The sequence below is a fragment of the Astatotilapia calliptera genome, chromosome 19 (assembly GCF_900246225.1).
Source record: "Astatotilapia calliptera chromosome 19, fAstCal1.2, whole genome shotgun sequence".
In the NCBI taxonomy this organism is placed as follows: domain Eukaryota; kingdom Metazoa; phylum Chordata; class Actinopteri; order Cichliformes; family Cichlidae; genus Astatotilapia; species Astatotilapia calliptera.
Genome location: NC_039320.1, coordinates 20,262,017 through 20,284,320, shown reverse-complemented (window position 1 = coordinate 20,284,320; position 22,304 = coordinate 20,262,017). Strand labels below are relative to the sequence as shown.

At 37.7% G+C, this 22,304-nt stretch overlaps 1 protein-coding gene across 1 annotated transcript in view; it reads right to left on the bottom strand.

Moving 5' to 3' along the window:
* Positions 1-3,356: 3,356 nt before the first annotated feature.
* stxbp6 (syntaxin binding protein 6 (amisyn)) overlaps positions 3,357-22,304 on the bottom strand; it is a 66,316-nt gene continuing 47,368 nt past the window's right edge. Inside the window, exons 3-6 of the mRNA XM_026151295.1 lie at positions 17,697-17,827; positions 17,366-17,531; positions 6,417-6,574; positions 3,357-5,145 (exon numbers count right to left, since the gene is read on the bottom strand). Coding sequence (XP_026007080.1) covers positions 5,122-5,145; positions 6,417-6,574; positions 17,366-17,531; positions 17,697-17,827 — 479 coding nt within the window. The 3' untranslated portion in view covers positions 3,357-5,121. The remainder of the gene's footprint in view (positions 5,146-6,416; positions 6,575-17,365; positions 17,532-17,696; positions 17,828-22,304) is intronic.

Below are 22,304 nucleotides of genomic sequence, written 5' to 3'. Positions count from 1 at the left end.
CAAACTTAAAGTTTAGTTTCAAATAATATTAGCTCATTAGTTTAATGCTACTTCTGTGCTTAATTTTTGTATTTTGTAATAACGGATTTAGAACTCTTCATTATATCTGCGTACATACTGATAAAGTCTGTAGATTATTGTTATTAATCCTGTTAAGTAAACTATAACCAAAAATACATTACAAACTAATTACTCATATTAATTATACTAATTAGGTCAGGAAAGCAATGCAAAAGTTTTTATTGCACTTTTCTTTTGGTGTACTCAGTTGGTAAAAGTCCTTTCCAGACACATGGCTTTGCATCTCACTATCCTGAATACCTTAAAGCTGCAGTTAATGTCAATTTTAAACTTTAACTTTGAGGTAAAATCCTGTCCTGGCTAATGGGTCTACTCAGGAATCGTTGCAGAGATTTGTATGCGATAATGAGAAGTAGAGGTGCAGTCCCAATTCATTCATCCTTCTAACCTCTGGGTGTAACTTGTAATTACTCCAGTGCGGCTATGGGGTGGTTGGCAGATTAAAAAGAAGTTGCCCTGAGGGTGGTTGGCCAGCCAGTTAAAGAGTCAGACAGCCACCAAGGCTCTGCTGAAGTGACACAAATTCCCTGGCTGACAGGAATGTCAATGCAGCTCTCAAGGTGACACCTGACTGCACAAACTCTCCCGTCTTGTGCCAAGATCACTAAAGAAATACATTACTAAAGTGTTACATGCACACCAGTGTTCACTACATGTGAAAAAAAAAGTTAACTGAGATGAGTCTCAGTTAATATTTTAAAATAAATTCTATGATTTCTTTCATCTACAATATATATAAGGAAAATTTTGGATTTTTTAAGAGTCTACAGCCTTTCTAAGTAGCACATGTGTTCACTCTGACCTCAGTTAAACTCTTCAGCATTATATGTATGTATATTAAACATGTAACATACATACAGAGGTTTTATATTTGAGGAAATACACCAAATAAATTAAATAAATGTTACTCATACTTTTACACCTATGCTGTAAACACAATTTTGCAAGGGGGTATTTTTTTATAACGTGGCACTGCAGCATCTACGCATACTTCTACCATTGCTAACAGTCCATTATAACACAGTTTAACATCCTTTGGTCATCTTACTCACCAGCTTGTTTGTTCACTGTACATTTTACACATACTGTATCGCCGTACAGTTTTTTCTATACATATTTCTGTACATCGTTACCTGTATATACAAACCTCAGTTGCTTATGTATAGGACCACTTTGTGTCTTCCTTGGATATCTTGTATTCCCCTTGCTACAGGAGCTGTGTAACACTGAAATTTCTCATCCGTGGGATAATAAAGGTTTATTCTATTCTATTACTGCTTGTAATAAGCAGTTATTACAAAACAGCATATGGATTATATTTTTTAATAAAAGAAAAAAGCAAGACAATATTTTACACTACAAACCTCCTACATAATTACATTGATAATGTATCTGTTACTGGAAATGAATCACGACCCATCTTCAGGTTAGTGATTTGCTCTGATTTGTCAGTAACCAGCATTTACAGATACTGAACACGTCTCAGTCATTTCTTCCATCTCACCACCTGATCCCCTTCCAATGCTAACCAATAAGAGTTGATGTTTTTCAACAAGGCTGGCACACCATCTAGTGGTGTACAGAGGAAATTCAGCTGTGCTTGGTGTATTAATCAAACGTAAAATGTCTTCACAATTTCTAAGTATTTGATTTTTTTTTCCTGGATTTGACAAAGAGGTAAAAAGAACTAAAAAAAAAAATTCTTTTTCAAAGAGCATAATGCCAATTTTGTAGATATAAAACTTCAACATATAAAAACAACATGTGGAAAAAGTAACAGGGTCCTAATGTTTTGTCAATTAGTATGGAATCCAAAACAGTATTCAAATGAACCGGGTTGTAATCTTAGCTAAAACAGTAGACAATTCCAAGAACTTCACTGTTTCTAGAGCTCAGAGGGAGAGAGAGGAGAGATGGTGGGTTTCAAGACAAAAATCTGGGCTGATGCACAGTGCCGTCAGAGTGAGTAATAGTCCTGTGCACAGATTTCAGTGAGTCTTACACTTACTGCTCTCTCTAAAGCTATAGATCAGGTATTTGTTCTGTCACTAACTGTCATCTGTCCTTCTGCTGTGCATATATCTATCTATCTATCCTTTCCTCTACTCCCACCAAATTTTTTTCCACACCACCTCTATCGCTTCTGTACCTTTAATTTGTTCTCTACCCACATGTTCACCTGTTTTCTCCCCTTTCCATTCCACATCCACCCCCTTACAGTTCTACCTTACATCCATCATCACCACCTGCCTAGTGTAATTCCTTTCTTCCTTTTCGGAGAACCACCTCCACCTGTTTAGATGAATGTTTCTTTCTGAAGTTCTCATCTCCCTCATGGTTTTATCCTGGAAATGTCCTCCCAAAACTCAAAACTTATTCCCAAACTGCCACCCAAAGAAAAATATATATATGTACTTATTTTTTAAAGGTCATTAAAATATGCTTAGCAGTTCCAATAGGGGGACCTTAGAGTCCAAACAGAACATCAGTAATGCTTAAGAATGCTAAAATAAGAATTATAAAAACTTACTATTAGCAGTTTGCTTGAAAACCACTTGATTAGACCCATGTCAACTGTTTTATGTTAAAATGGCTGCAGTGAAAAATGTCTAAATACATCCTCTGATGTATTTATTAGTGCGGTGCATTTATTTCCATCACATTTTTCTGACCCCATGTTCCAGACTGGGGTCAGTGAATTTTAAAGATTAGTTCTATCAGCCTTAGACTGTCTAGACTTTCTGCCATTATGGTCAACTTACCCTTTGCAACTGAAACAAGAGAAATGAATCAAATGTAAAAATTATATTTATTAGTTTTAAAGTGACGGCAAACACCAATGAATGCCAAAAGTTTCCCTACTCACGGAAGCATCGTCTTCACCTCCAATCAATTATTTTAAACTTTTGGAGCATCACTGCATTTGTTTAAAATTTTAAAATACCTCCTCATGACTTGTAATACAGATTATTTCATTCAGTTGTAATAAAAGCTACAAACATCTTCTTCAGTCACCTTCAAAGGAAGCTACCTAATTGGGAACGTGTAGCAAAACAACCACACAACTCTGTTTCCAAAGAGGTGGGTTGTTACAGAATGCAATAGTTTGACTTAAAGTCTATATTTAAGTAAATATAATGCAAAGACAATATAAAAATATGCATTTTTTTTCTTCAGTGCTTGCAATGTGCTTATAGGGTTTGGAGTTTAACCTCAGCAGACTGAGGTGAGAGACATAAAAAGAGGCCACAAAAGGAAAAAAGGAAGCATTTTACTGTGATTGTGGAGTGGACTTTATTTCATATCTTACAGTATTATAGATGATGAAAGATGAGGTGGAACTGTGAACATCAGCGAAAATGGCATAAAGACCTCTGAGACACTAAACTTTGTAGCAGTGTTCTGTTTATAAGCCGGAAACAACAATGTGAGCTAAATCCAAAACGGTAAACAGCAGTCCATAAAATCATGGACTTTGATTCCACTGTTTGACTGAACTGCTCGAGTTGGCTATAAAAAGGACACAGAATAATATAAATTTGTCTTTATATCTATTTTTTTATTAAAACAAGTAACATCAAAAGTGTTAGAGGAATAAAAGCACACAAGTGTTAGGCAACCGGAACATTTCATTAGTGAACTCTGTGTTCTGCAAGATAAGGTTCGTCAGTGCATTGTAACATCATGAATTACAAAACTGAAAATATAAAAGAATCAAATACATCTCAAGCGTGAGGGCGGTGTCCTGCCATCAAAGAAGCCAACGTTACGAACAGTGAGCGGATTGAACAACAACAACAAAAAAAGAAACAAACGAAAAAGAAAAAACTAAAAGAAGAAAACTACCACACGCCACTGCTGTTATTGAAGACATTTTCTCCTTTATCAGCATACATATTATAATGACCAACCCAAGTTACACAATAAGCACAAGGTATGACTACTGAAGAGTTTAGAGTTGAAATACAGCCAGGATCAGTTTCAAAGCATCCCCATGTTCAGGGACAAATTAGCTCTACAGACACCGAGATAATAGTAGAAGAAGAATTACATGTTGCTTTTTACAGTGCAGAAGCTGGCTTACTGAATTACCCCTGTTAACATAAAGTATTAGACAGAGTAATTCATATACTTTAAAAGCTTATTCTTTAAATGAAATCTTCAAGTACACTTCCCAAAATCTATTCCATGTAGTTTAGGTTGTTTTTCAATGACGGACACATAACAAGAGGGAAAAATATTTCAACATTTTTATATCTTGTCACCCAAACCACTCATCACTCAGTCTCATCAGCAGTTTATGAAATCATATCTTAAACTTTTTTTTAACTAATACTGTTTTGATAGATTTTGAAATTATGGTCCGAGTTTAATGTCCAGAAATCAGAGCAGAAAAGGAAACATTAAATGTCAAACAGAAATGTGATCATCCCTTTCATTCGACTTCCCACTCCCACAAATATCTATTAAAATACAACTTAGGCATCAAATCTAGGCTATTTTTACATATGTGTCTTATTTATATGTTATATACTGGCAGCCAATCCAAAGCCGAGCAATCAGAGGGCACCCTCACTCATAAATTAAGACTTCATAATTACCGCAGCTCTCATAAATAACCAGTATAAATGGGAGCCAAGCTGTTCCTTAGGAGGGAGTAATTGCCGATGATGATTTGGCAACACGTGTACGCTCTCATTTGTGTGTGAGCGAACGAAAAGAGGAAGTGTCTTGAGTGACTGTCATTATCAAGTAGAGTCATAGCTGTGGCTTGTAACTTTTTTTTGGCAAACAGAAGCATGAAACATTCAGTTGACAGTGTCAAGCAGTTTTGTTTACCTCTCTTCGGTCCCCTGCACGATCCGTCTTTAGGAACGAGAAGCACCGGAGTACAGTAACCCAAAACATTAAAATGTTAACATTGTTAACAAATTTTAATCATATTGAAACTTTTACAAAGAATAAAATCTGGAATCCTTCTCCTGTACAGCAACTGGCGATTGCTGACCCTCCCTTAGCCCAGTTGGTTTTGGCAGTGGTCTAACACTTGTGCTTCATGGCAAGCTGTAGAAACATTTGGGTAGGGTTGAAAGACAATAAAGTGAGAGAATGCAAGAAAAGTGTGGAAGACGCACACACAGAAAGACTACAGGTTGGTGCTAAATAATGAGGAGAATTCTACACATCCATCAAGTGGGGGCAGTAAAGTAGCACACAAAAATGAGGGGTTCGGATTAAAGCTGAAGAGTGCAGCTATGTAGCTGTCAACAAGGGATTGCAGAAGTGGACTCAGACGAAGAGTCAAGGTGACCTACTCGCAGCAGTACAGATGCTTAATGTTAAAATGTAGGAAGAAAAAACCCAAATCCTTCACATTCCAGCCAGCCAATCCATTCTCAAAGTCATCCTCAAACAGAATAAGACAAGACTTTTTATCCGTCTCTAAGGTTACCAAAGCGCTTTCAACTGAGGATTTCAGGCAGGCAACGGCATGAATCTTGATAACGTGCAAGACAAATGACAAGTTTGAAACATGTCATATTTCAAACATATTTCATAACACATTTTACTCGATGCTCATGGCATCAAGTGAAATGGGAAACAAAAATGAAAAATTCTTCGTGGGGGTTGTGCAGTCATGCTCTAAAACCACCAAAGCTATTTCCCTGCTTTTCCCCTGTGGTTATTACAGTTTTTGTAATTTCTCACAGCAGGGAAACACGTCTTTTAGCTGTGAGAGGGCCATGCAATACTCTTCAAATGTCTTTCAATTATCTCACCGTGGCTTACAAGGCGCAATGCATCATTCAACTTCAAAAGGTAGCAGATGGCTTTACTATTAAAGTCAATGATATCCCACCATGGCCAGAAATCATATGCCTGTCAGTGAATGGTGTTGTTGAACAGCAAGCTGCAAACCCGAGGCGTCTGATTTACGATGTTGTTAGATATATGATGATCACAATCAGGTGTGCTCGTTACAAAGCAATACAATATTTGCTCTTGTTTTGAAGTAATAAAAATAAAAGATCATGCACTAATAGCCTCATTAAACAGCATGCAATTAGTTTTCCTGACGACGAAGAGATGTGGGATTGAGGCAGAGTGAGGGAACACCCTATAGAGAACTATGAAATGGAGTCAGTGAAGGGGGGAAAAAATGATTATCTTCACAGAGCAGACATGCTCAGGTTTTGGAAAAGGTTTCATCTTCATCAATAATGACTGGTAATTCTGCAACATCTCAAAGTCAGAATTCCAGCGTACTACATTAAAATAGTAATCCCACCTTGCGGTTACATATTGTAATGCATCTTAGTAACAAATGGACTCACCTTGTGTGCAGTGACAGCAAACTGTTCAGCACTGTTCATCATGTCTGCAGTCCTCTCCTCAGCCCGGCCTAATCGCTCACCACGCTCGTTCAGAGCCTGGCTGGCCTTCTGTACAGCACTCGTCACACTGTCTGCAGCTGAGTGTAGTATACTGTTACCTGCAGATAAGGGTAGGAGAGAAGAAGCAAGCCAAGACGTAGGCAAGGGAGGAAAAAGACAAGCAAATGCAACAACAACAACAAAAAAGGAGTGAAAAGACAAGGGGAAAAGAGAAGAAAAAATAATGTAAACAGATTAGCTGTCATGAAAGAACTGGCGACATCAGCTCAGGGCTGTGCAATCAGTGACCCTAAGCCTCAGTGTTAATTGTGGAAGACAAAACCATGAAAAACAAAATGGCTTCAAACAGGTGCAGTGTGGGAAGGTGCCTAATGAATTTTCTTCAAAGCTGATTTACTTCAAGGTAGGATCAAGGGAAATTAACCTTTCCCCAACTTGAAAGAATGCAACTGCAACACAAGTAACTCCGAATGTAATGTTTCCTTCAGGAAAAGCGGGTTATTCTTGGGGACATTCAGCACTACTTTTCTTCAATTTGAAACTTTCGTGGACAGCTTTGTGATTGCGCTGCCTTTTTTCCCCCCCCTAAACTACAATATAATAACGAACAGATATGTGCTCGGCGGCATGGGCTACCCCGGAGACCCGTAGTGGATATAAGACACAGAGCACATCTTCAGATAGCTGTGGCAGCCCTGCGGATGTTTCCTCTGACAAGACATTAATCTACCACACATTGGGAGTGCTGCCATTATGCACTACTATAACAACTAGACTGGGAACAGCAATCTTCCTGCTGTTTTCTTTTTGTGGAACAGTTGCACTGCTATATAATTTGTCATTTTATACTGATGTAATTTAAGGGAAATGTCTGCACTTTTTTTTTTAACATTTTCACCTCATACTGCTTTGTCCCAATTCTCCTGGAGTTAAAATGGAACTTTCCACTCTGTGGTGAGACAGTCCACTACCAAACATCATTGAACAATAAGAAAATAGGAAACGACAATAAAGGCAGCTTTACTGTAGCATAACATATAACACAACTTTGGATCATTCTGTCTTTTTTGGGCATTGATCTGTTAGCAACCATCAAAAAGGTCAGGTGAGTGAACTTAATTAAAAACAGATATAAAATGATAATATATAATATTAAAAAAATATGCATATAATCAGGTTGAGCCAACAGCACAGAGTAAAGCTTGGAAGTACTGAATGTAATTAGGCTCTGATAAGCCTGATTCTATCTTTTTCACAGGAAAGTGCAATATAGGTAGTGTACATCCTCTGGCATCAAGGCAGGTAGTCACCTACTTCAGTGATTATATGAGAGCCCAAAAGCAGACAGTGAGGCCAGCTGGTGCTCCTTCAAAAGAAGTTAACTTGACAGTCAAAGCAATTTATGTAGAGATGTATCAGTACTGCAGCACACAGATGGATGTGAGTATAGATGTTTACACCCATTCGTGTGCACACTAAATGAAATGGAAACACACACAAGTTTTCCCTTCAATTTTCTTTAAATTACAGTAAATGAAGCACAGTCAATGTGGCAAACACATCTGGACCTTGGAAGAAAAGAGCCGCATACCTCTTCTTTTTCTATTTAGTATAATGTCTACATTTTAAATTCTGTCCACTGCCAGAGTGCATTTCTACACTTTGTCATTATCATGCACTCCCCATTTGATTTCCTTTTTTTTTTTAAGTTAAAAAAAAACTTTGCTGAAAATATACTTTCTCCTAGGAAATATATTCTCTTCACTAGAAAGGATGAGACCTTTTCACCTTCAGACAGATTCTTCTTAATCCTCTCCTCCTCCAGGGAAGCCCTGGGACTAATACTCCCTTCATCCTCAATATAACCCCAACACTCGCAACCACCCAACACCATGCAGACTCAATAAATATATCTATTTATTTGTCTCCCCACCAATATCACGTCCCTTTTTTTCCTCTGTTCCCAGAGATGTGTTGCAGGCTGCAACACAGGCTGTAGAAAGTACTCAGATAAAAGACAGGGTGGAGACATTCTGGAGGGTTTTTGATAGGAGGTGCAGTATCAGAAGCCAAATGAAATGTGTAGGAGTAGATTATGTTATGTGGTGCCATCGTTGTGCTGCTCTGAGCCTAGTGTCTGCACTTGAAGTGGAAGCTGATCAGCCACTGTTATCAAAAAAGATAACTTATATGGGTTTTAATTCAAGCTGAAGTTTAAAGTATCTCCTATTATGACACTGATGTCGCACTAGTAAATCTTAAAGAGGAGCTTTTTGTAAAGATTTGTCAATCTGTGACAGCGCTGAATCTGCTAAACCCATGACGCGCCTGTCTCGACAATGTCAAAGGCATTTGGTTATTTTACTCACAGAAATCAACATGATCAGCCAGGGTTTCTCAAACAATGGAGGCTAAAAAAGGCAAGCTGTTTGCTGGCAAAATATTCTAGAAAAATAAAAACTACAAGCAAAGGCAAACATAACAAGGAAGTGGGGTGTGGGGTGGTGGGATAATTCAAAGTCAACCCTTCCTTTTCCACTTTGTCTGTAAGCAGCAGATTACAGCCTGCGCTGCTGTGAGGCAAAGAAAATAACCTGATAGTTATCAACAAGAGCATGTCAGATACACTTCACAAGATGCTGACAGCCAAGTCACATTTACTATTACAATACATGGGATTGATAAGATTGGACACAAAAGATCCATGCTGGAGTGCTTTTAATATTTCAGGCTGTCAGTCTGTTAGAATAAAGCTGTAGGGTATAATGTGTGTGCGGGTGATTTAGGGGAGAGAATGTTTTGCAGTCATTTGTTACGCATTAGCGTGCGCATAACAGCTCCAATGAGATATTATGAATGAGGCTGGTGTTATTCATGCAAATATAAAATGTACTGTCAAGGATGTTGGTAAGTGCAGCCAATGCTTAATGCTCAGTTTCACCTCTATCACCAGCATTTTGACTCTGAAGTACAGAATAGCCCATTTTCATCTTGCATAGAGCTTCTTTGCATTTTTCTATTGTGTTAATCACAATTACCAAAACAAAGTAATATGTGAAAAAAAATTTTTCACTAATTCAAAGAAAAGTAAAAAGCAGATTAACAAAAACTTAAACAATACTGTGTACTCACAACATTAAAATAAGAATAAAAACAGCAAATACCTTCAGTTTTACTCTGTTAATTTGGTCATGTTTGCATCACACCTGCTTGAAGAAGATCCTTGGCATTAGGGATGTTCATGACTGAATCTTCAAAATGTTTTACATTTGTATTGTAATACAGCATTCATTCTAAACTTCTTAAATTTGCCCAAATCTAAAAATACCACAAAACATTCAAAGTAGCACTGAAACTAAACTAAGGTGAAACATCTTCAAACTGAAATGAGCAAACCCTTTGTAGAAAGTACCTGGAATTAGACTGAGAAAAAAATGAGAACAACTAAAAAATACAAATACAACCATTTTGATAATACAAAAAACTAACTCCGATACCAATATTATCCTATACTCCTGTTTTTAAAAATTAAAGCAAAAAGGTAAAACAAGGTAAACAAGGATGTGTGTGAAGGATGCTATGAGTATAAAATGCATTTTTCTATTGTAACTGCAATTTTCTGATAATAGTTTATCTTAAACTGAATGTATTAACAATTTTAATGTTTTTGTGATAAAAGGACACCTTTCAATTTATTTTTTTGGATTAAAAAGAGTATTGCGGATGTGTGTGTGTGTGTGTGTGTGTGTGTGTGTGTGTGTGTGTGTGTGTACCAGTGGAGAGAACTAAATCAAAGAGCTAAATACATTATAAAGGCCAAAAGAAGCTTTAAACAGAGTAAGTAAAGCTTCCAAGAAATAGAAAAATGCTCCAAAAATTAAATACTTTACATTCTTCTATATGTGGATCAGTCAAACAATGTCTTAATACCTGTCAATGTTTTCCCCAAAGGTTACATTTGTTGTGTAGAAAATGAGCATGGCAGGTAAAGCCCTCATACCAAATGATTTAGACACAAAAGAATGATGTACAAAATGATGGATTAAAATCATAAAACAGACTTCCTAGGAGCCTAAAGGCACAGCTATGCTGCTCCTACTCCAAGATAACCAACCCCCCCGCTGCAGTTTAATTAATGCAAATCTTGACATTACCCACTGCAACATAATGAAAATATAGCTGAGGTTCAAACAAGAAGGGCACATCCCCTTGGCTCCAGATGTACACTTATTATTTCTCTATAGCCAGTTATCCAGTTTCTTTTTTAATCCAATCACTGTTCCACACATTCATCCTGCACCTTTTCCCCATGGTCAAATTACTTTCTTCTATTAAATTTTCACCCCCAAATCTCCATTTAATCAAGCATACTCACTCCCTCCAGCTCCTTTAAGTATCTGTACCCGACTTCCCACCCGCCTCAGGCAGCACTTACTTACAATAAAATACATACTGGATACCCTGCATATCAAATAACATCACTTTATTTCAAGTTCCAAAATTTTCTGCTTTTTATTTATTCTCCAGAATTCAGAACCTTAAGTTGTTTAGAGTCACACAATATTTATTTCAACCTACGTAAACTCAATTACGTTCTCCTAATTTTCAAGTCCATGAGTTTAAAAAATGATCTTATTACCAGTATGTATGCATCCTACAGATGTGTGCATTAATTCTGGGACGTGAACCCTGAATGATGCCACAACTTGTTTTCATGAAGGCAAAGGACAGACCTTTGAACAGTTGGCCTTTAGGTTAGTCACAGTTAAGCTGTTTAAAAAGTCTTCAGCAAAGTACTAAATCCTAAATGTAACACAGAGCTGCGCCAGCACTGACAGAAAAATAGCTACTAGGTATTCATGAACTGCCTACTCGCAGCAGCATTAATCAGCAGATTAATGTTAGCATCACACAATGCATTACCAGCCATAATTTCCATGATTACAGTCTTTACTAAGCTTAAATGCTAATTTGTAATATGCTTCACAGGAGTGGAGACTATACTGAGGAAACAATTAGGGAAGAAGCACTTTGTCATTGTGCTACCTTTGAACCCCAGATTGTTATTTACACTCTTGAAGAAAAGAAATACATCATATGAAAACTGTTGGCTTTTCTGACATTCTCCAACAAAACACTGTAATCTGAGATTTTACATTTTTATCATTTAAGTGATTACAAAAAACAAACAAACGGGAAAATTGACGAAACCACTGCCATTTATCACAACCAAATCCTTCAATCCAAGGGTTTTAAGATTAAGGGCAAAAGATTAGTATCTCAATAGGGACCAACCTAGGGAACATGTCTTATTTCAACCTTTGACATCCAGAGTGTGCTGTTATCTTTGCTACCAACGTGACTGGTGTCATCATACTGTGATCTAAAGGAATCTCTAAGGCAAAAAGGGGCTGTGTATGCCAAAAAACAGACTACTTGTCTCTAAAGAACTCCCAAATTTCATTACGAGATCTGCAAGGGAAAAGTCTTTGTAGTCTAAAACGAAAGTCTGAATAAAATTACAAGTGCAGGCAAGGACCTTTAATTTAAATATACTGGTCACAGCTTGGAGCTGACCAAAGACAACTTTTCAGCAGAACCTCATACCAACTCAAGTATCAGGGTTTGGGATTACTTCACTGAATCAAATTATGGCAGTGAGTTATTAATACATCATTAAGACTATGAAAAGATGAAATGTGTTATAGAATGGCTTACACAAATGCTCAGACTGCAATGTTGTGGGCAGTGTATGCAAGGAACGCTTCAAACATTTCATTATCAGCACTATCAAAGTTTTATCAATTGAAAGTTAAAGAACCCCTTTACCAGAAAACACCTTGCAGGCAATAACACCTGCAAGGCGTTTTCTGGTAAAGGGGCTGAGGCCAGGGGGTCACCTTTCTTTTTTCATAAAAAATGTTAATATTTTGTTCAACTTCCAAAAGCTCATGTTTTCTATATGCTGTTCAAGTATATCACCTCATCAGTGAGCCCTGTTTCAAAGAAAAACTATTTCAAACAAATTTAAAAAAGCCAACATTTTGTAATGATTTTTTAAATACACATACTGCACCTCTGCACAGATTTCATTAGTGACCATGTACACAGTTTGTTAGAGGGGCCAAGGACAGCGAACATAACTCATATAACCTTTGGATATAAACTCAAAATCCCTTCCAGCAATGTACATCTCCATACAGGGACACATGCCACTGAAAGCAATGTCCTTGTACTCACTTGAAATGTATAAAACATGGCTCTCTGTACGGCTTTCAGGGAAAAAAATAGCAAGTACGAGTTACAAGTTTGTTCATTCCTGTCTGAATGAACAATTTATTGTGGTCAGATTTCAAAGTGTAACTACAGCAGAGGGATGATAAATTACAGAAAAAACTGAATCCTTGACTCTTGAGTTAATTTAGTAGCACTGCTGTGCTTTAAGAAGCAATTTGCTGGCGTGGTTAGGCCCAACTTCCAATAACCCTCCCCTAGGAGGGAATAGTTTTTGCAAATCAACACATCTCTTTCCTGACTGGGTGTGTTTTTAAATGTAAAACTGTGCGGTTTAATGAGCATGAAAATGTTTTCTATCACATTAATCAATACTTACACTGTACATATGGTAAATTAAAACCACAAGCCTTAAATTGTATCTCCACCATTACAAAAAAATTGGACAGAATTGTAAGACTTGTAAAAACATGCTGAATCACTTTACTCATCTAGTGGTGCAGCACCTTACTAAGAGACTGCGTTGCTGGCTTTTACTTCAATTTGTGCCCATTTGTTCAGTTATTAGCAAGAAAATGAAAACACACTCCTATTGTGTCGACATGAGACCAAGGAGACCAACAGGAGCCTTTATATGGTAAGGTAACGACCCCCTTTTGATCAATCACTTGGCAATGGTGGGAAGGAAAAACTCCCCACTTCATGAAACCTCCTGCTCCTTCCTGAGCAGCCATCAGCCATGACCGGTTGGAAGTGATGGGAGGAAGACAAGATACTGTAGTTCCTCAAGCCTGGTGATAAGTGGAACTCATCACTGATTAATAGAAGATGGGGGCAGGGATAGCTCAGTAGGTAAAGTGGTCGCCCCATGATCGGAAGGTCGGCGGTTCGAATCCACTTAACGGCTACCCTGAGGTACCCCTGAGCAAGGTACCGTCCCTACACACTGCTCCCCGGGCGCCTGCTTAGTGGGCTGCCCACTGCTTCACTGAGTGAATGGGTCAAATGCAGAGAAAAACAAGTAATTTCCCCATGGGGATCAATAAAGTATCCATTATTATTATTATTATTATTATTATTATATCTTTTCTGAGGTCTAGGTCATATCTAGAATTGGGTGGAGCAAGTTATTCAACTATAAGGGGGCGGGACTTTTAATTTAGCGCTTACCTCGTCTTAGCAGATGACCTTGATGTGAAACAAATTCTTTCCTCCTCCTGTTCAAAAAGACCTTGCAACGGAAAATGACTGAACCTACATCTTGGCCTTCTGTGACAAGAGAATATCAAAAGTCATGATCAGCTTTGTTAAAACACGCAGGTTGGAATTGGATGAGAGGGACTGGATTATTGTGTTAAGCACACAAGTGTTCAGTTCTTTTTTTAATAAACTAATGCAGTTAGAGTTTGGTTATGTATAAATGGGTCACACAATTAATCCTGTATAAAATGTATTTAGTGTTGAAGAAATAAAGTTTAACGAAAAGGTTTGGAAACACTTTGGAATTACAAATATTTTCAGCACTGATCATTAATGAGCCATAAAATGTGGTCTGATGTTTGTCCAAGTCACAATTATAGACTAACACAAATTTGCCTAAACTAATGACACACAAACATTTGTACTTCATAATTATTAGCAGCCCAAGCTGGAAAAATTCAGTGCCCCCGGCTACAATTAAGGCGTAAAAATTCAAATTACTGTCAGTCTGGTTTTTTCGAGGAAAAACTGTTTGTGTAAATCATGGCTCAGTCATAAAATACTGACACAGGGCAAACAAAAGACAAAGAAACACTGACAGTTTCATGCATCTCTGTGAACAGTTTCAGATGAATGGCTAAAGCTCTTCTGTATGGAACTTGCATGTTCACCCTGTGCAACACAACAGCTCTGACACTGAACCTTTTTATGCATGAATACCTAACACTGTTCGAGTTGCAAAGGTCATGTTAGAGGAAGCATTAGGTTTGAACTCTGCAAATGTTGAAGAAACACTGACGCCGAAACTGCATTAGGCTAACTGCAAAAGATTTCCATTCATTCTCATGAAAATATGCTTGGTTTTTGAGGTGAAAACATTCTTAGAAATTGCACATAATGGCACCAGGTGTTCGCGTCTCTCTAGAAAAGTCTTAACCCATCATTTCTCATTAAGGGAAATCATTAAACATTAAGTGGAAAAACAGGAGAAGCAAAATTAATTCAGAATCAACTCACGAATACATGCCAGTTAGACAGGTGGGAATTGGAGTCCAACATCGTATAACAATGTGGGCAACAGCCCAACTCGGCACTGATAACAACTCAATTAGCACACTGGCTGCTTTTATTTCTGCACTGATTACATGCCTCATCAAGGATCAAAAACATATGCCCATGCATCTGAACCGTAATGTTCTGAGAGAAGGCTTTTAAAAAAGATAGGAAGAAACGAAAAAAGAATATAAAACATCTAACAAAAATATAAATATACATACAGGCTAAGGTTCAAAGTTGCTCAAGATCTAAATAACAAATAAAAAAAATGCAAATGTAAATGAATCATGATATGAAATCTTTCAATCACTTTAATTCGTCACTACAACATTATCAGACTAAACATCATTTGAAATGATGGTTGTGTTAAAAGGCACTGCATGGATAAGCAGTATTTACATCCGTTTGTTACTTTCAATGAACTTTTGTAGTGTCATGTAATCATCATCAAGAAGATGTTAAACAATGCTCAAATGCAACCTGACATTACCTTTTACATTTGGGGTATGCATGAGAAAACACTTTTTACTGTGCATTAATATCATGCTTTACCTTTGCCATCTTTAATGACAGCACATCACACCATCTGCAGGAATGCAAATCAATATATTTGCATATGCACTGCTTTGGAGCTTGATTGCTACTAACTACTAGCAACACTGGAATTATCTGCCTCACATTTCTACCTTTGTCTTTATAGGACTCTGCCATCTCAGGTATTGCTGTAGTTAGTCTCCCACAGTTATGGTCCCACACCTGAGCAGCGTCATGATTTTTGTTTTGCACTGGTGTGAGACTTAAACTGGAGTGGACAGGACTGGCAGTATCCTCTTTGTTCATTCTGTTATGGTGAAGTTTTTGATCCATCACGCTAAAGCTTCCTCTACAGATGATGGTTACATATCAGATTGCTTCATGGTCAGTAGCTTCTTTTACAACTACCAGTTTGGCATGTACAAAACTGTATTTGAAATAAAACTTTATTACAAGTATTTATATCATGAATACTATACTATTTATATCAGAGCTACACTCCTCAGATTTATTAAACTTTGTATGGTAAAATCAATGCTACAGTGCATTGTAATTTTCTAAAACACCGCAGGCATGTATTTGATATACAACATTTGCAGTACATAATGCATCCTACTCTATGAACCCTGGGTTAATGCTCTTTGGTACACCACTACCTTCCCACCTACACATACAAAGTACATCCCAAGTTCATTTGAAGAGAGCTAAATATGAGCATATATTTCAGAGTAGGAGGAAAGTCATGGCAATATAACAATGCTGAGAAGAACTGGCAGGTTTGTCATCAATGAATAGATGATGGGCTCCCACGCACAGTAAGAAAAATGGGAACAATACAAATCTGCAATTAACTACAGTGTCATTATACACATAATTTATATTTCAGTCATTAGTCCCTACATTCTACTATATGTCCGATAACACTTTTTAACTTTTAACCTACAAATTCACAAAACTGGCCCTTTCATATCATGAGGCGACGTACATAAGGAATACCACAAATCACAGGAACTCTCAGGCATTATTATTTATAGATTTTTCATAAGATTCACAATCAAAAAGTCCTGTTTTTCAGAAATATCTATTTCCGGTAGCAGATTTCTTTATGGGTTGTGCAGGAGGACACAACACATGGGTCAGCTGGGGAATGCGTTTTCATAAATATTTCTATGAATAATACAATAGGCTGAGCAGTTCTCAAAGATGAAACTTGGAGGCAAAAACAGATCAATATCTGATTAAGCCACCCAGGATGCTGCATTGTTACCATCACCACAACCCACCTACAGTAAACAAACCTCTTACGGCAGGGAAATTACCAAGTATGGTGAAAACATTTGGCAGCTGATTATGCAATGACTCGTTTGATCAGCACCTCCTTGCTTGTTAGTTGGGCATGAAATACACTTTTTAAAAAAAACAAAACAAAAAAAAAAACAGAGGTTAGTGTTCAGTTGAGTGTTTGCTCACTGATTCAATACCAGTGTCAGAGTTATTTTAAAGGGTAAAAATCATTCAAAAACAATGATTTTCATCAGGCACACAGCAAAATGTGTTAAAATAGGGAAAATTATTATTTAGTGTTCTAGTGTGTGTTTATATGTGCTGTATAACCAGCTGATCTGTGCCAGACGCTTTGAGTCACAACTGATATATTTCGTTGGACATCCTCTTTGACCTCACATCAGCAGAGCGCCCAACAGATGCTGTGTACGAGGAATAAGCATGCATTTTCATACACACCAGGTGCTGTTTGTCATCATACGTAATTAGATTCAGACTGGCTTACAGCACAGCATGATAGCAGCGAGTCTGGCGCTGTAGAGCCAGTGGATTTTGAAAAGTTTTTTTTTTTTTCGTCTTACCCCCTAGCAGTTTGGACTGACAGTTGACAAACTCTGGCTTCCGTGCTGAGCTGTAACGCTGGCAGGTGTGGTGGAGAATCTGGATAAAGGTGCACTTCTCCCCTGATGAACCAGCAACCCACTGATCGAAAGCAGTATCAAACATCAGGTCAAACTCCGGACAGTCCTTGGAACAGCAGTGAAAGGGAGACACCAATAAGAAGTGAGAGTGTGTAGTAAGGGAAAAGGAACAAGAAGTAACTATAAGAAAATTGAGAACGGAGTACATAGCAACATGCTTTGAATTAGCAATACTTGTGTTCACTGGGAAAGGAGAAGGGAAATTACATACTTTGTTGGGGTCAATGCCGTTGACCTGCCGTAGCTGGTCAATTGTCCACTGTGACCTTTTTACAAAGGCAGATGATCCTTGGAACTGCTTCACCTTTGTGATTGAAACATGGGATGGTTTCTTGTTCGTCACTGTAGAAACAAAAGCCAAACAAGAGTAAGGCCTAATGGAGCAATAATTAAAACAACATTAAATTTCAGAGTACGAGGTTTCTGTGTAACCTGTAGACCCCATGCACATGATTCCCAGACAAGTTTTGATTAGGAAAATTGGACAGCTCAGGTCATCACATGTGGAATATTAGTCAAGCAAAAGTCACGAGCTTCCTTTCTGTAGGCGGCAGAAACAAAGGGATCCATTAACAATGATTACTTCGCTTCTAGAGCCAACAGCAACAGAGACCATGATAAACATTTCCTATTAGAAGACACAGCCTAACCCTGAACAGATACGCCCTGTAAACATGGCTTTTTTATTATTCATACCAATCTGTGTGCAGTAATCTTATATACAGTAAACTGCGCTATAAATTTCTGTTGTGCTCTAACAACATAATGCCATATTTTTTACTACACTACTTTGAAAAACATAAAGTCTTGGCTATATTGTTTCTGTCACCAGAAAACAGTGTGGGACACAGCTCCGGTCTCTGCACTGATGTGATGTATTTCTTCTGCACTGCTGACTAAAACTAATTGAAAGACATAATATGAGCTCGGTGGGGGTGGGGTGAGGGGCATTTAAACAACTCGCCAAAAACAAATGAATAAAATATAATCTAAAAGTGCTTATTAGGTGCTGGGGATTTTTTAATCAGTAACTTTAGTATCTACAAATCAGAGTTAATTGCCAGCTGGTTGATAGCATATTCTTTCAGGTATTTTATGTGTAGTTTAGTATATATGACTAAGGCTTCACTCAAACTCCTGTCCTCAGCTTCCCCTCCAGTTATCCAAGCATTGCAGAACATATGTTTATATTGCACTTCTGTGTTTAACTGTAGGTTGGCATTTGAGAATAAGACCACCAGATTTCTGTAGCGCGTCAAGGCTTTTAGTTTGGACAAAATGTTCAAACTAAAAGACTGTATTTTGGAGCTCTGTGTCATTCTCAGGGACAATTGGTCCTGCGCTGCTTTTTTAACCCAGGCAGCAAAGGTCTGCTTCCGCTCTCTCATATCCTCCATTGTGTCATGTCAGAGAGATGGAAGTGTGTGGGTCACTTTCTCTGCATTCTCTCCAGTTTTTTACCCTACACTTCTTTTAAAAAAAACAAAAAACCCCAAGACTATGCTGTTCCATTTTCCCTGTTGTTCTGGTTCACTTTTTGAAAGACTTTCCACACCTGTTTCTGGAAATGGAAAATAAAGGTAGGGCTGAATGTCAGGCCAGTAAGCAAACTCCCATGAGATGAGAGATCTTTGGATACGTTTTGTGTATCCATTTAGACAGCTGCAGTTCATACTTGAGTTGCTGGCCCGGGTGGAACAGACAGATAGATGAAGACAAGCATTTCTTCTTCTTTCCTACAACACCTTCCTCATCTTTTCTTTGAGAATTTCAATCAGATAAAGAATCACAACCATGATTTACAGATGAACAGAATGATCACATCTGTCTTGTGTCACAGTGAAGGCTAATAGGAGCTCTTGAAAGCAGAAAATTTCATAAAGCAGACGACAGGCTCGGTGTAATGAACCAATGTGCTGAAGGGTAGAAATGCAGAACCTAAGGTCATTCACTTCCCAGCGAGAATAATTTATCTTTTACTTACACTGGTGGCAGATGATAGGCTATAATACAGAGCCACTACTCTCCTCAAAATTATCAAGTAGAAATTGTAGAAAATGGCCTACTCATCATGGCGCAGGAATTAATCCTTATTTTCTATTATCAATGAATGTCATTTTTCCCCCCGAATTAATTCAAATGTCCTTTCTAAAAAAAATGTAATTTCAAATTTATATCCATCTTAAAATGGGGAAAAGTGGGTTATCCTTATCTTTTCAGCATTTTGATTAATACGGTGCAAAAATCTTAAGCCACTCTTCATTTCTCTGTGCTCTGCTGGAAAATGGGAATGGTGCAATGATATATTGAAATGTGAAACATACACTGAAATCCAGTGTATTGGGCAAAGATTCAATGGCAATGAATTTGAAAGTCAGTATTTGGTTTAAATGCCTTCAACGCAGCCTGAACTGTCTTAGGAAAGTGTTCTTTTAATTTCTTCAGGGAGTCTTCAGGAATAGTTCTCCGAACCTCGTGACGGACAAAGCTCCTTTTTGGATGTTGGCTACTTTTTGTTCTGTTCTCTCTCTAGATGATCCCACAATGAGTCGATAATGTTGAAGTCTGGGGAGGTCAACAGGGTCAATGGGGAGGTCAATGCATTACTTAGTGTTCCACTGTGCGTTTTTCTATCCAGGTACTCACTTACTGCATTGGCAGTGTGTTTGGGCTCACTGCCATGATGAAAAATGAAGCCAAGCAGATATTTTACAGATAGCATTGCATAACAATAAAAATCTCTTCTGTGTTTCTAATTTAATAAATTTCGTTATTTCCCCATGTAGCGTCACATGCATCTTCTCAAGTCCTGGGTCAGGTCTTTGTTATATTTTTCTTATTTCTCAAGGGTATGACTTTTAAAATCCTGTTCACCTGCTGTAAATAGTTTTTCAGGCCTGCCACCTCTTCTGTTCTCTTTCATTTCTCTTTCTCTTTTTTTATTTTGTTTAAGGACACAATGCACACCCTGCTGAGACACAGGTCAACAGGTCTTTCAGAATCAATTTGTTAGTGCAAACATTCTTTGTTGTTATTGGCATTTTCAATAGATTTAACCAAAGAAATGTGAACGAATGTGATTTTGCAATAGATACAGTTCAAAATTGGTCAAGTTTTCTGTTATGTGAACACAACACTGGTCCATTTCCCTTGAGTTAGGTGCCTTTTTTATGCTTGAATGGTTCACAGGTCATAGGCTCCAGCGCCCCCCGCGACCCTGAAAAGGAGAAGCGGAAGCGAATGGATGGATGGATGGATGGTTCACAGGTCAGTGTTAAGTGGAGTTACAAGGACTGGACTAAAATTGAGCCAATGTTCAAAAGATTTTTTTATTAAACTTGAATTTTAGATGCAAATACAAAGAAATTAAGGTTGGCTCAAGATTGATAAATTACTAATCTATCAAATGTTAAGCATGATCTGTCTCTTTATTTGGCTGAAGATGCCAAGCTCCACAATGAAATGTGACTAGAAATCCTTTTCACAAAATGTATTCTGACTCAAAGCTGAACAGTCAGTCACAGCAGGAGAATGCAACATGCTGAAAAGACACCAAACACATACACCAACAGTAGCTTTACAATATACTGAAGCAGCCACTGATGTCAAGGCTCATTGATTGTAAATTTCTGCACCCACAGCATACTGTGTAGAACACAAACGATGATAAAAATAAAATCATGTATATGAATGAGTACGACCCCTCAAGCCTGAGCAGCTCTGACTGACACATTCTTGCATATACACTGACAAATCACTGGCTTTTCTAGTCAGGCTGCTTTCAAAGTAATCACACTGACTCCAGGATTAGAATAACGCAGAAAAAAAATTTATATGTCACATGAGAAATGCACACCAAATGCATACTTAATCATCCCTGGTTCACATGAAGAGGGGAGAAAAATTACAGCAAATTTAATTGGGTGGCACTGTTTGCCTAAGTATCTTTTTCACTATACGATGACATTGCAATGTGACTGAACTACTGAAATGTGTGAAAGAGAGCCGCTGTCTCAAGGCCATGGAGCTAAATTGTCAAGGCATCAACACAGAGATCTTAATCAAACTGCCAGACACCTTTGAGCCTCTCAAATCAATTTCATATTCAGCTGTTGACTCCCACCTTGTCTGAGTGGCTCCCTGGAATATTAAAACAATTACTGAAAGTTCGAAGAGCTGGCGTTATTGAAATAGCAATCAAGGACGAGAAAACCTATACTGAAGCTCTTGTAATAAATGAACTTTAAACTGCTCTCATAATAAATATATTCACTTAGACACCAAGTCTGGAGAACAGCACACTTTAGCAAAGTAAAAAAAGTAAGGAATTTATGAAGCATGTTGAACCCATTTTATCAATACTTAATATCCAGTGTCAGTAAGCTTGTCTTTTTGTACAGTATCATGTATCACTGTTCTGCTGATTATAAAACTAAAAAAAAAGAATTTTTTAGATGAGTGGTTATGTTGGGTTTCTCAATTATTCTGTTCACTGAGTTTGAGTTATTGTGATAATACAAAGATGGATGAATACATTATCCCTTCCTGAACATAAAATGAACAATCTGTAATGTGATCCATTTCTCTCAATTTTACTGCAGGAGTCACACCCTTAAAACATTATTTGTATCACAAGCTGAGACCGAACAAATAACACCTGACTAACTAGTGCAAGTAAAAGCCAAGAGATGACCACAACCACTGAAAAGCAGCCAAACACATTGTTTCTATGTGGGCTGGCTATCAGAGGAAGGCCATGCTGAGGTTCCTGTCTGACTATTTTCTCATGCTCTGATGGTGACATGCTTTCACTTCCTCC